The 12,035-nt window shown below is 38.6% G+C and overlaps 1 protein-coding gene across 1 annotated transcript; it reads left to right on the forward strand.

The window, feature by feature from the left end:
* Positions 1 to 2,006: 2,006 nt before the first annotated feature.
* Positions 2,007 to 10,941, forward strand: slc16a1a (solute carrier family 16 member 1a). The gene is made up of 5 exons (XM_020585668.1): positions 2,007 to 2,304; positions 6,041 to 6,310; positions 8,619 to 8,762; positions 8,963 to 9,736; positions 9,846 to 10,941. The coding sequence occupies exons 2-5, from the start codon at positions 6,094 to 6,096 to the stop codon at positions 10,076 to 10,078; spliced, it is 1,368 nt and encodes a 455-aa protein (XP_020441324.1). The 5' UTR covers positions 2,007 to 2,304; positions 6,041 to 6,093; the 3' UTR covers positions 10,079 to 10,941.
* The last annotated feature ends 1,094 nt before the right edge of the window (positions 10,942 to 12,035 follow it).

Consider the following 12,035-nt stretch of genomic DNA (forward strand, 5'->3'; position numbering starts at 1 on the left):
ACCCCCCCACCTCCACAGGCCAAAAACTATACACTGGTTCCTGAATGCTCATGCAATAGGATTAGAACAATTAATTCCCAGGGTAACAACAGGTCAGACACGTAGGCCACAGACCACAGACACATTATGAGATGGGAGAGAGGATGATATTATTGTCCCTGAGTCTTTTAGTGGAGATTTGGCTCACTGAGAGTGATTACGCTGATAAAAGCGGGCAGGTTCTGTACCTCCACTGATCAGCTGCATGACAGAAAATGTTATTTCTTCAAAGGGATTGCATAGGGAGACAAAGATAGAAACTGAGAGGCACTGATTGTACAGCTCCTCACAATTCAGAAAAACAAGAGAAAGACATGCTGTGGTGATATGGTTTTATCTCAAACACTGGTCCTTTTCAGATTTAAACCAGAAATGGCAGCTAACTGTAACCATGCATGCAGAAACAAGACTAACCTTTGTTTATTTGCACTAAGTGCAAAGTACAGCTGAGGCTAGCAAGAAAGTCATTAGTTTCGCAGGCATTAATAACATAAAATTTGACCTGATGATGGCACTAGATCATTGTATCAATGTTATTCCCTTTAATCCTCTGGGGACCATGAATGTCAGTAGCAAAGGGGTCACTGTGGCTGAGGAGGTAGAGTGGGTTGTCCCATAATTAAATTGTAGAGTCGGCGGTTCGATCTGCATGTCAGAGTGTCCTTGAGGAAGATACTGAACCCCTAGTTGCTCCAGGTGATACCACTAGTGTGTGAATGGAAAGTAGTGTAAAGTACTTTGACTGTGCATCAATGCATAGAAAAGCACTATGTATAAGACCAATTACCAAATTCCAATGCAATCTATCCAATATTTGTTGAGACATTTCAAATACCAATTATATGAACCACCGTGTGGTGCCAGAGGACAAATCAGGAGACCCACAATTTATTAGAAAATATAATCTAGGAACCATGAATGTTTGAATGTCAATCCTAAAGATTTTAAAACATTTAACCGAATAAGTGAAAACTTGTACCTGCTGGTGGTGCTACAGGAAACATCAGAGAAGCATCAGAGTCATTAGAATTTATCCTCCAGCGACCTTGAATATATGTAGCATATTTAATGACAGTCAATCAGAAGCACAAATGTCAACCTGCTGGTGGCACTACAGGAAATGTCAGGGGATCCCCAGGGTCAGTAGGCTTCATCATGTGGACCATGAATGTCTATACCGTCCTGTCTGTCCAGTAGTTCTTGATACAGTCTGGACCAAAGTGATGGTGCCACTGGCTTAAGTACAAAATGAACAGGATACAGTTAGAGGGTTAACAAAGAAGAAGAGTGTGTTTAGCATTTTATGCTTGTATTCATTCATATATACTGTGTGTGTGTGCGTGTGCATGCTTAAGTGAGCAAATATGAATGTTTTTGTCCCAAATAAATTTCCATTCTTCACACTCAAATATATGAATAAATGCTAACCCAGGAGAAATCGCTGAATTTCAGGTGGCGCTTTACCTCAGTTTGTAAAGCAATAAGACTTCTTACTGGAGTATAGAAATGAGGAAAACAACACAAAACAATGTAACAAAGAAATAATTTTTCAAGTATTTTAAGGCTCTTTGCAAGTACACACTGCCAAGCTCTTATACAGCCTCATTAATAACTCCTCAGGGAGTTTAAGAGAGAAGCTCAACCAGAACTAACCCCTGAAGTGTTCAAAAATCTTTCTTTCACGTGTTTGAGATAATGTCTGTTGCTTAAGAAAACCACATTTCTTATAGGAAAAACTTCCCTTAGTCAATTCAGTAGCACTGATAAGTCAGCTAAAGCAGAAAGTAAGCGTTTAAGAAAGCATCATATCTCCTAAGGTGCAGATATTATTCAATATCCTTGTAAGTCATGTGTTACAGGGCTGAACACATTGTATGTGAGCTCAGCACATGTCAGAGGGGTGGGGAAAGCATTGTAGGGGCATGGCACTAAGCCTCCTACTGCCAATAAGAACTGACCTCACCACTCTTTCACATCGTCCAGCTGTTTGATCTGAGCACTGAATAAACAACTTTTCAATGTCACTTTATTCAGTGGAAACAGATAAAGTCTGAGGCTGAGGTGCCACTGCAAACCTCTGGGGTGTCACACTGGATATAGACCCACAGATCAGTTCTGGACTATCTCAGAAACATATGCTATAATTCTTTTTTTCATGCATATTCAGAGATATTCACTCCCATTCAGTGATGTCTGCAGTGTGTTAACGTGCCTCAGATAGTGCTGTTTATCTCAGAGCTCCTCTGCTCAAGAGCTCCTGCCAAGGTAAGATGCTTGACACAGACACTGCACATTTAACATTTGCCAGACATCACTTCACAAATAACTGCTTGCATAAATAGGCTGTTTTCAGCTGGTTATTCATGAAATTCATATTGCTTTGTAGGTGTTATAACAATACTTATTACATGTGTGAGCAAATATTTAACATACTATTCCTCATCTGCAATTGATCAGTCAAAGTCACTAGATGTAATATGTGGTATTGGAAACCCGGAATCATAAGAGCCGCAGAGCATGGTTTCAGGGAGAATAAATTTTCATCAGTATTCCAGCCACTTTTTTGTGAATCTATCCAACATTACCATTTTGATGATTTATTTAATGTAGTATAGTTCATCACCAATTCAAACAATAAACTAAGGAAATGAAATTTTTGGTCTGACACTCTACTAGAGAGGGTTTGTGGAAATAGAGCCCTTGAATGTAGCATATAAATAATATTTCTGTGAACAGGTGCTTTGTATCAGGTACCTCTGTTAAAGTTGAGCAAGTCTATCAACAGGGATTCATTGCTTCACAAACCAAACCCAGGGTCTTGACAGGGCTGCAACTAAGTGACCCACATTAGTCAAATTAATTCCAAGGATGATTCAGCTTTGTATTCTTTATGCGGTGGCTTAGAATCGTGTCGTCTCACTGCTGAGCCCACTCTGCTATGTGTGTTGTCAAGTGGCACTTCCAGGCTACCCACTTTGACTGCTTTATTTGGATTGTTATATTGTGATGGGGGTGTAGCACTGATGCCTCTGCTGAGTTGTCTACTTTTTCATTCTCCTACTTGGCTTAAATGAATCAGTTCTGCACTTTTCACTGAATTATTAGACCCCCAGCAATCAATCCTCAGTATGAAATTATCAGTTTTATTCATTATTTCTGCAATTCTGTTATTTTATCTTGAGTCCTGTCTGTCTTAACTCACACTTCCATTAATCATCTGTTGTCAACTTCAGAAATTTTCAGTTTCTTTTGAGCATTTTTTTTTTTGTCTTTGTTGCCAGCACAGAACATTTCCCCAGCATACAGTCCTTTTTGAAAGACTGCCTTGTGGATGTGTGGTGACTGCTTTCAGGCAGTGACAATATTTAAACTAAACTATCTGCTCATTGTGGAGACCTTTGATTTTCAGAGTGGGAAAGGTGACAGGTGTAAGGTGAAACCCTAAACGTTCACTTGTTGTGTTTTTCAAAGGTGACGACAACTTAGCTGTCACACTAAAGCACCACACGATCACACATGAAATGAGTGTATAGAACACTAACATCAAGTAAAAGTGGGAACTGCAAAAATGTTCCACCAAGATTTAATAAGGATATACTGCTGACAGTAATAGAGGAATGTTTGTTGTTTCAAGGTTTTAATTAGACCTTAAAACCCTCAGAAAGTAGAGGGACAACAAATCCTTGGTGTACAAGCTGGTTTCTAAATAACATTAATTAGACTAATGGAGTTGGAAACAAGTGTAATAAAACTAGAGACTAATGAAAACAAAGATAATTTATGAGCAAAGCGGCTACTGGGAATGGTTCCGCAATTTTGGGAGTACACCTAACTTCTTTCATTCTGAGAGTGGCATGAATAAACTTCCATGTTATATCTGTGCATTTAGTTCACAGCTGCAGTTAGGATGTTTAGCCTAGCTTAACATAAAGACTGCAGGCAGGGCAAACTGCTAAGGAAAGGGCTGGGCGCTAAGTAGCTGTTGTTAGCTAGGCTAACCACACCAGCTCCATACTTAACACAAAGATTATTATCAAAATTTTCTTCTCAATTTTGGAAAAAAAAACACAGTTAAACAGTAATTTCATAAGTGATGAACTGCTGAACTACTTTGTTTGTCCTTTGTAGATATAGATATTTGCTGAACAGTAACAATTTATAAAGAACTCATGATGTCAATGAGTTGATCTTAAAAAAATCAATGTGCAAGCTTATTACAGCCATATGTTACTAAACAGTGTGCAGGCAGATGTATTGATTACATTGTTCCTAACATTTCTACCTCCTTGGGACAACAGTGTTAAACAGACATGCCTCTGTCATTATTCAACTTTGCACAGACCAAATCCTTGCCATCCAATCTAAAATGTGTAGGATATAAAAAACAGCACTTTATACTCAAAACTTTATACAATGTTGTGTTATGTTATCTGTTTGCAAATGTAATATAATTGCACTCAAGTGGATATTATCTAGTAATTCCAAGCAACCCATAATGTTTGTATAAGAGACATAAGTTCTTATTTATCTTCCATTAGCTATTGTAACTGCAGAAGGCACATTTACAGCTGCATAGCAGCAGTTAAGATCCCAGCTCCATAACAGAAGTTCTTTAACACATTAAATATTCACTACTCGCTGCATACACCTGGCTTATCCAATAGGTTTTCAGAGCACTAAACCAATTCATCAACCAAATCAAGCCCTTCTTGGCTGAAAAACACTATAACATCACCTGCCCCCGAGCATAGCCCTGAGCTATTGAGCAGTATAAATTCTACTTGTGCTCATAGTCTGATCGATGTTCACTCTGGATAGTCTGTCCTATGTAAACAATACAGTAAGTTGTTTGACTCTGCAGATGGACTCTTATTCATCAATTCTAAAGTGAGACTGTGAGAGATCAGTGGGTGGCAGCTCAGTGAATACATGCAGAGAGCAATTCAAAGCAAAGCAAAGTCACAAATGGCATCCCTAATCTCAAACTCTGTTGTCAAGTTAGGAAAATATTTTTTTGATAAATCTGATCTCTTTACAAATAAAGCAAAAGCAGAGGTATTCAGTGGTACTTATAGATCAGTATACACAGTGTGTACTGGAAGCTGCGCCTCTTGATGGTGAATCAAACAAGAGGCCTCCAACAGAGAATATAAATGTCAGTCAATACAAAAGATGAGGGTTATGAGAGAAAACAGAGGTCAAGGGCATAAAAAATACAAAGATCAATACTGTCACATAGCATTCAATATTAATATATTCTACATAAGGGGAACATTCTAAAAAGTTTAAAAGATATGACGAGCACTCACTAGTTGCTCAAAGGATCAAAATCATGGCTGTAATTGAATAATTAAAGGGTGAAAAGAGCTGTGCTACTGCAGTAACAATTTTCTTTTTCATTGTTTTTGTATCATCTCTTCCAGTGTCTGTCTGACATGAACACAATGTTTTGTCCTCAGCTTTGAAACATTTGACACCAGCACTTCTGAATAGTTTTGTATCAGTGTTGTTAACCTGTGTAAAATATCTCTGTGACTTCAGGTATATTTTTGATTCTATGTGAAATTTGTTATGTTATTGGGCTGTTTCTTCTTTTTGTTGTCCAGTTAGGTATCAGTTGCTTTATAATCATTTGCAAGATTTCTGGGGTGTGCACCAAATGAACACCAAATGAAGCTGTTACTGTTTCCATTCGCAGAGTTTATACAAAAATGTTCACAACTGTTGACGTCACCTGTTTGAAAGTTGAGGACAAAAGTTCAACTCAAAATGGCCATGAGAAAGAACAAAGTATCACCAAGTATATCAAACAGCGTTTCACAGTTTGATGAGTTAATGTATTCACAAGGTCTTCTACTTTTAACAGTCCAACTGTTTTCAACAATAACATATCTGAGGTTCATCTGTCTCATAAATAGCAAAGAAAAATTTTAAATCTTTCTTTAAAATGCTAACAACTAATCTAGTAATGTTCTGTGCTGCTCTGTTTTCTCCCGAACAGGCCATCATATCTGTAAAACGTATTGCATTGGAAGAGAAGGTTGGTGAACAAAAATGCCGGTCGCCATTGGTGGTCCTGAAGGCTACACGCCACCTGAGGGTGGCTGGGGTTGGATGGTGGTGACAGGGGCCTTCATCTCTATTGGCTTCTCTTATGCCTTTCCCAAATGCATCACTGTCTTCTTCAAAGAGATTGAGGTGATCTTCGATGTGTCCAGCAGTCAGGTGTCCTGGATCTCCTCCATCATGTTAGCCGTCATGTACGGCGGAGGTGAGCTTCCTGTCAGACATCCAGTGCTTTTTGCTCATATACAGAATTTGTCCATAAAGAGGCCACAGATTCTCAGGCTTTTCACATGGAGATAAACTAATACTGTAACTCTTCTAGTGAGGAGCGCAACATTATCCGTCTCTGGAGCACACAAATAGCTTTTTAGCCTTTATACCTCTGTACTGTTTTCTTTTGCACTTTGAAAGTGGAAGACCACCCAGGGCTTGATTGTATTCTTGCAGCAGTGAAATGAATGACACAATGGGTGATGTCACACACAGCAGGTCTGACCAGGCAGGTGGCGATAAACTACCATTCATGTGTGTTATATTCAACACAGAGAAAACAGTTCAAAGGAGCGCTCCTTGTCCCTTAGGACCGTCTGTCGTGAAATCAAAACACAGCAGTTCCCTCTAATGTGTGGTAAAATGGGGGAAATGATGACACAGGAATCTCTGTGTAATCTCAGGGACGTTTCTAGAAGGTCGCTTCAGTGTGCCAATCTAATGTAAAGTGGAAACTATAATACAAACACTTTAAATTGAATCTTCTGTTCTGGCTCAGGTGTAAAAGTTATTTGCAATCATATAAAGTAGACAGTGTTTTCTTGCTAGACTAGCAATGTATCCATTGCATAGTGGCAAGAATTTAACATTAAAACCTACAGTATGTTTATATTATATTTTTTCTACATATATTCCGTAACAACGAATTTCCAAATGTTTGCTATTTACTCAAAGTATTACATGTCAAAGGTGAGCAACAGAAATACCACAGTCCCTGGAAAAGGAATCAATGCTGCTTAATGTTCGACAACACATTCCCTTAACTAGTAGCTGCAGAGTGACACTCTGGCCATAGAAGCAGTGGTTAAAGTTTACTGTGTTACACTATGAGAATATAGTATATTTATGGTTTTTCATTTTTAATGCTTCCTGTCAGAAGCAGCAGATAAGGGATCAAAGCTTATATGGGTTTACCCCCATTTTTCAAGACTAAAAAGTGAGATCTGCCCAAAGATGTAAGCCATAGTGGACTCGATATGCATGTTCAGATGTAACACTTAATAATCAATTAATGCAAATATTTAGATGTAAATATAAACAGATGAAAGCAAGCTATGCATGGTAATTGAGAATAAGTGAGTAAATGTTTGTCATGGCAGTGAGCAGATGATGGTTGAGGCTGTAACTGTCTCTATGTTAAACATCCTGAGCACATAAGCAGGAGAAGTTCATTACCAACCTACTGTTGCTTACCTCTGTACTCCTTCAATTTTTGATTCATTACATTCATAATATTCTACATTGGTTTGTCTCCAACCTTTTTATCCCAGGCAAGTCTCCCTGCAAGGCAGAAGGAAAGAACTCATTGTTAGTGTGGAGACTGCCTGCATTACAATTTAAAAACCCTTTGTCTTGCGCCATGCTGGCAAATGAGTCTGGACAACCTCTAAACAAAAACTGTCAGTTTTTATTTAGGTTCATTGGGTAGTGCAGGGATTTGGCAGGCAGGCAGAAGCTTCTTCCGTGTGGATCCTCATATTCATTTAGGCCAGTTGTTATAAGCCGTAGATGGAGAGAGTGTTTTGTGACCTGAACCCTCCTCGCATTTTCGTCATTTGTTTACAAGTCATAGTGATTTTCTTGAATTGATGTTGAATCCAAGGTGCATGCATGTTACATATTAATATGCTGATTTGCTGTTGCCTCATTCAGTCACTCCTGCTTTGGAACTAGGGTAGCAGGTGCCAAAACTGTACAAAATGTCAGAAAGAAGATTTCAGTAGTTATTTTAACCCATATACGTGCCAGTGCTTAGAACCCCCACCATCCCTCCACCCAGAACCAAAACACACACACACACACACACACACACACACACACTAATACCCCCCACCTACTTGTTAGAACTGAGGAACTTCCAGTGATCATTTCAAATGTGTTTAGAGTCCATTTAAGAAGAAATCACAAACAAATTATTTCTCTGTCAATTTTTATAAGACTCTGAACCAAATAAATGAGTAGTTTATTAGCGCTTTCATGGTTTTTCTGACAGATCACATTATTAATGGCAGGAGAGCACATCTACTGCAGTGCAGCACTGACAAAAATGAGAAGTTTAAATTTGCTGAGGCACAGATGTGGCACCAGAGCCCTCTGGTGGTTAAATATGAAAATTTGTATTGATGATTAGATAGAAAGCACCATATTTCAGATTGCATTGTGTGTGTGTGTGTGTGTGTGTGTGTGTGTGTGTGTGTGTGTGTGTGTGTGTGTGTGTTAAAATGCTGATCTTTCCTCTTCAGGTCCTATCAGCAGCATCCTGGTTAATAAGTACGGATGTCGTCCTGTGATGATAGCAGGAGGATGCCTGTCTGGGTGTGCCCTTATTGCTGCCTCTTTCTGCACAACTGTTGAAGCACTATACTTCTGTATTGGTGTGTTGGGAGGTACCTAAATTTAACTTTCTATATTTTAAAATTTGGTCATGACTCACCTTTTTTTTTCTTTTTTACTGTGCACTGCTGCCATCTAGTGTTCCTCACAAAATAAAAACACCAAGAAATACCAAATCTCCAAACATTATGTTTAATCCTTATTTTTAAGCTCTGTACTTAGCACTAACACATTTTTGCAATGATTCTGTTAGGTTTGGGACTGAGCTTCAACCTCAACCCTGCCCTTGTCATGATTGGAAAGTACTTCTACAAGAGGCGGCCTATTGCTAATGGAATTGCTATGGCTGGCAGCCCTGTCTTTCTCTCCACCCTGGCTCCTCTGAACACCTGGTTCTTTGACCAGTTTGGATGGAGAGGAAGTTTCTTGATTCTTGGTGGCCTGCTCTTCAACTGCTGTGTTGCTGGTTCCCTTATGCGGCCTATAGGACCGAAACCAAAACCTCCAGTAAAGACCACAGAGAGTAGGACAGTGATGCAGAAAATTAACAGCTTCATTGACCTCTCTTTGTTCAAGCACCGTGGCTTTTTGCTGTATAATGCGGGCAGCTTTGTCATGTTTTTTGGTCTTTTCACACCACTGGTGTTCCTCAGTAATTATGCAAAGAGTAAAGATATCCCTAAAGAAAAGGCAGCTTTCCTACTGTCTGTGCTAGCTTTTGTTGACATGGTTGCCCGCCCTGTAATGGGCATGGTGGCTAACACCAAATGGGTCCGGCCCAGAGTACAGTACTTCTTTGCAATTTCTGTGCTGTACAATGGTGTGTGTCATGTTCTGGCACCAATATCAGTTGACTACACAGGCTTTATTATTTATGCCGTCTTCTTTGGGTTTGCCTATGGCTGGCTGAGCTCGGTGCTGTTTGAGACCTTGATGGACCTGGTGGGAGCTCAGCGTTTCGCCAGTGCTGTTGGGTTGGTCACTATTATGGAGTGTGGTCCTGTGTTGCTGGGGCCCCCTTTGCTTGGTGAGTATCACCCATATATGAACTTCCATTTTAATGTATTCATTTGTTGTTAACCACAGCAGAATGATGAGTGTGATTAAAAATTCTGAATTACTTTTTGTGCTCGCAGGGAAGTTCAAGGACATCTATCATGATTACAAGTACACATACCAGGGCTGTGGGATCCTCCTCATCATCGCCAGTGTCTTCCTGTTCGTAGCGATGGGAATCAACTATCGTCTACTGGAAAAAGAGAAAAAAGAGGAGGAGAGGAGGGCCAGGATGGGAGGTAGAGAAAAGTCCAACAGGGACAGTTCTGCTAAAGAGGTAGCAGAGGCTAGGAACACAGAAGACACTGTCTAATGTTCTATAGCATGTTAACTTTTAATGTTTCCTGTGAGGTGTATGCTCATGACAAACACAGATGTGTTAGTGGAACAGCACTGATAATCATTCTCCTGTCTCATTTACAACTGCCATGCTGTTTCAGCACAACAGAAATCATAGCCTCACTTACGATTTAATATAAAATATTTACACACCTATTATGCCCTTTAAGCTCTATGAACAACCCCCATAAAATACCTCTAATATTCTTTTAGGGACTGGCATATGTGTTTGTAAACTATATTGAAGTTTACTTGGCCCATTATGTCATTGTATATGAATAGGTTATGTTTTTTCATCTCAGATCATGTCACAATAATTTTAAACAACTTTACTGAAGCACATTATATACATAAATACTGTATGTATGATTTTAATATTGTGAAGTATGTATTATAGAATTTAACCTTATACAATGTAACAATAGATGTCAGGGAACATGTTCATTGCGGAGCTTTATTGTATTTTTTAAAAGATAGAGCAAACATTCTGTGTGAAAATGCATATTTATAGTACTCACCTTGCTGTGATTTCCACACCATCTCTCAGAAACATTTATAAAGACTTTTTTCCTGTTTACAAGGACCTCATAGCACCATGCTGTTTTTGAAGGCTTGAAAACATGACTTTCATAAATATATTCATACTAATTTTTTATTTCTTTTTTAAACTTGTTTTTCAGGTCAGTTTTTTATAATGCCTAATGAAAATTAATAATTCCCTAAGTCTTCTTGAATAGCTTTGTATATGCACATGATAGAAAATGTGCCACTGACTACCAGTTACTGTACTGTATATGAAACATGTCAGAAAATCTAATAAACTGTCATTTGACAACATAAAAGTCTTTGGTATTCTGTTTCTCATAAGTCTGAGAAAATCTTTAAAAATGTTTCTCAGAAGCTCTGTAATATGTAGTTTATCCTTTATACAGTATAAAGTGTAAGTATTATTCATTCACCGTATAGTCATTCATGAATCAGTTTGTATTATAAAACAGGTGCTTCCATCGTACTGAGTCATGTTATCACAATATATTCTTGCCATATTATAAAAACCCACAGTAAAAACAAAAAAATAATTGTCTCCTCACACAATACAAAGCTTGTTTGTCATTTATAACCTCTAACATTATTTCCCCTGATTGAACATTGCAGTGTTACACAAAACTGTTTATATAACCAACAGAACAGGCACCTTTCTTTGCACAGAATGACATTCAACCAGCAGATCCTGATGCCAAAGGTCTACTTGTGAATGAGAGCAGCCTTTCAGCACTTATCAAGATACCATTTTCCCTTGTCCTATGACTGTATCTCTTGTAATAATAAGGACAAAAAAGGTACAACAAAGGTAGGAATACACTTTTGAATGCAACATTTTGGTTATTATGAGTACTTTGTTAGACAAGGGTACTAGTATTAAGCAGTAGTTTTGCTTTGGACAAGACTGATGTGCTGAAGGACCCAGGCATAATTTATCAAATTATTACACCTGCAAACTGAGCCCTTCAAATGGAAACTGAAGCAATGTTCTGTACAGAACAGCTTGTTAGTCATGCTTTTTCAATCTAAAATTGAGCTGTTGTGAATATTTAGGCACCTAGACCATTGCAAGTGTTTTCATTTCATTTTGGCTTGCATAATGCATGTCCTATTCCTATGCCAGGAAGGCCTGGTGTGTTGAAGGAGCCCATCTGAACGACCTCCCCCCCTTTTTTTTAATGCATTCATCAATTTCCACTTGCACGACCTTGTCCTTTCTTCCCTCCTGAACTTATAATTTGTAATAGTGACTCTGCAAGCCTGACAGCGTCTTTGGCTGATGTCCTTAAAGGCTTGTGCTGGCAGAACCAGTGTGTTTTACTTTTATTAATCTTATATGTCTTACTGAATGACATATCTGGGTAAATAATAGCACCACAAAGTTTTAT

This window comes from Monopterus albus, unplaced genomic scaffold (assembly GCF_001952655.1).
Source record: "Monopterus albus unplaced genomic scaffold, M_albus_1.0 scaffold1.1, whole genome shotgun sequence".
Taxonomy (NCBI): domain Eukaryota; kingdom Metazoa; phylum Chordata; class Actinopteri; order Synbranchiformes; family Synbranchidae; genus Monopterus; species Monopterus albus.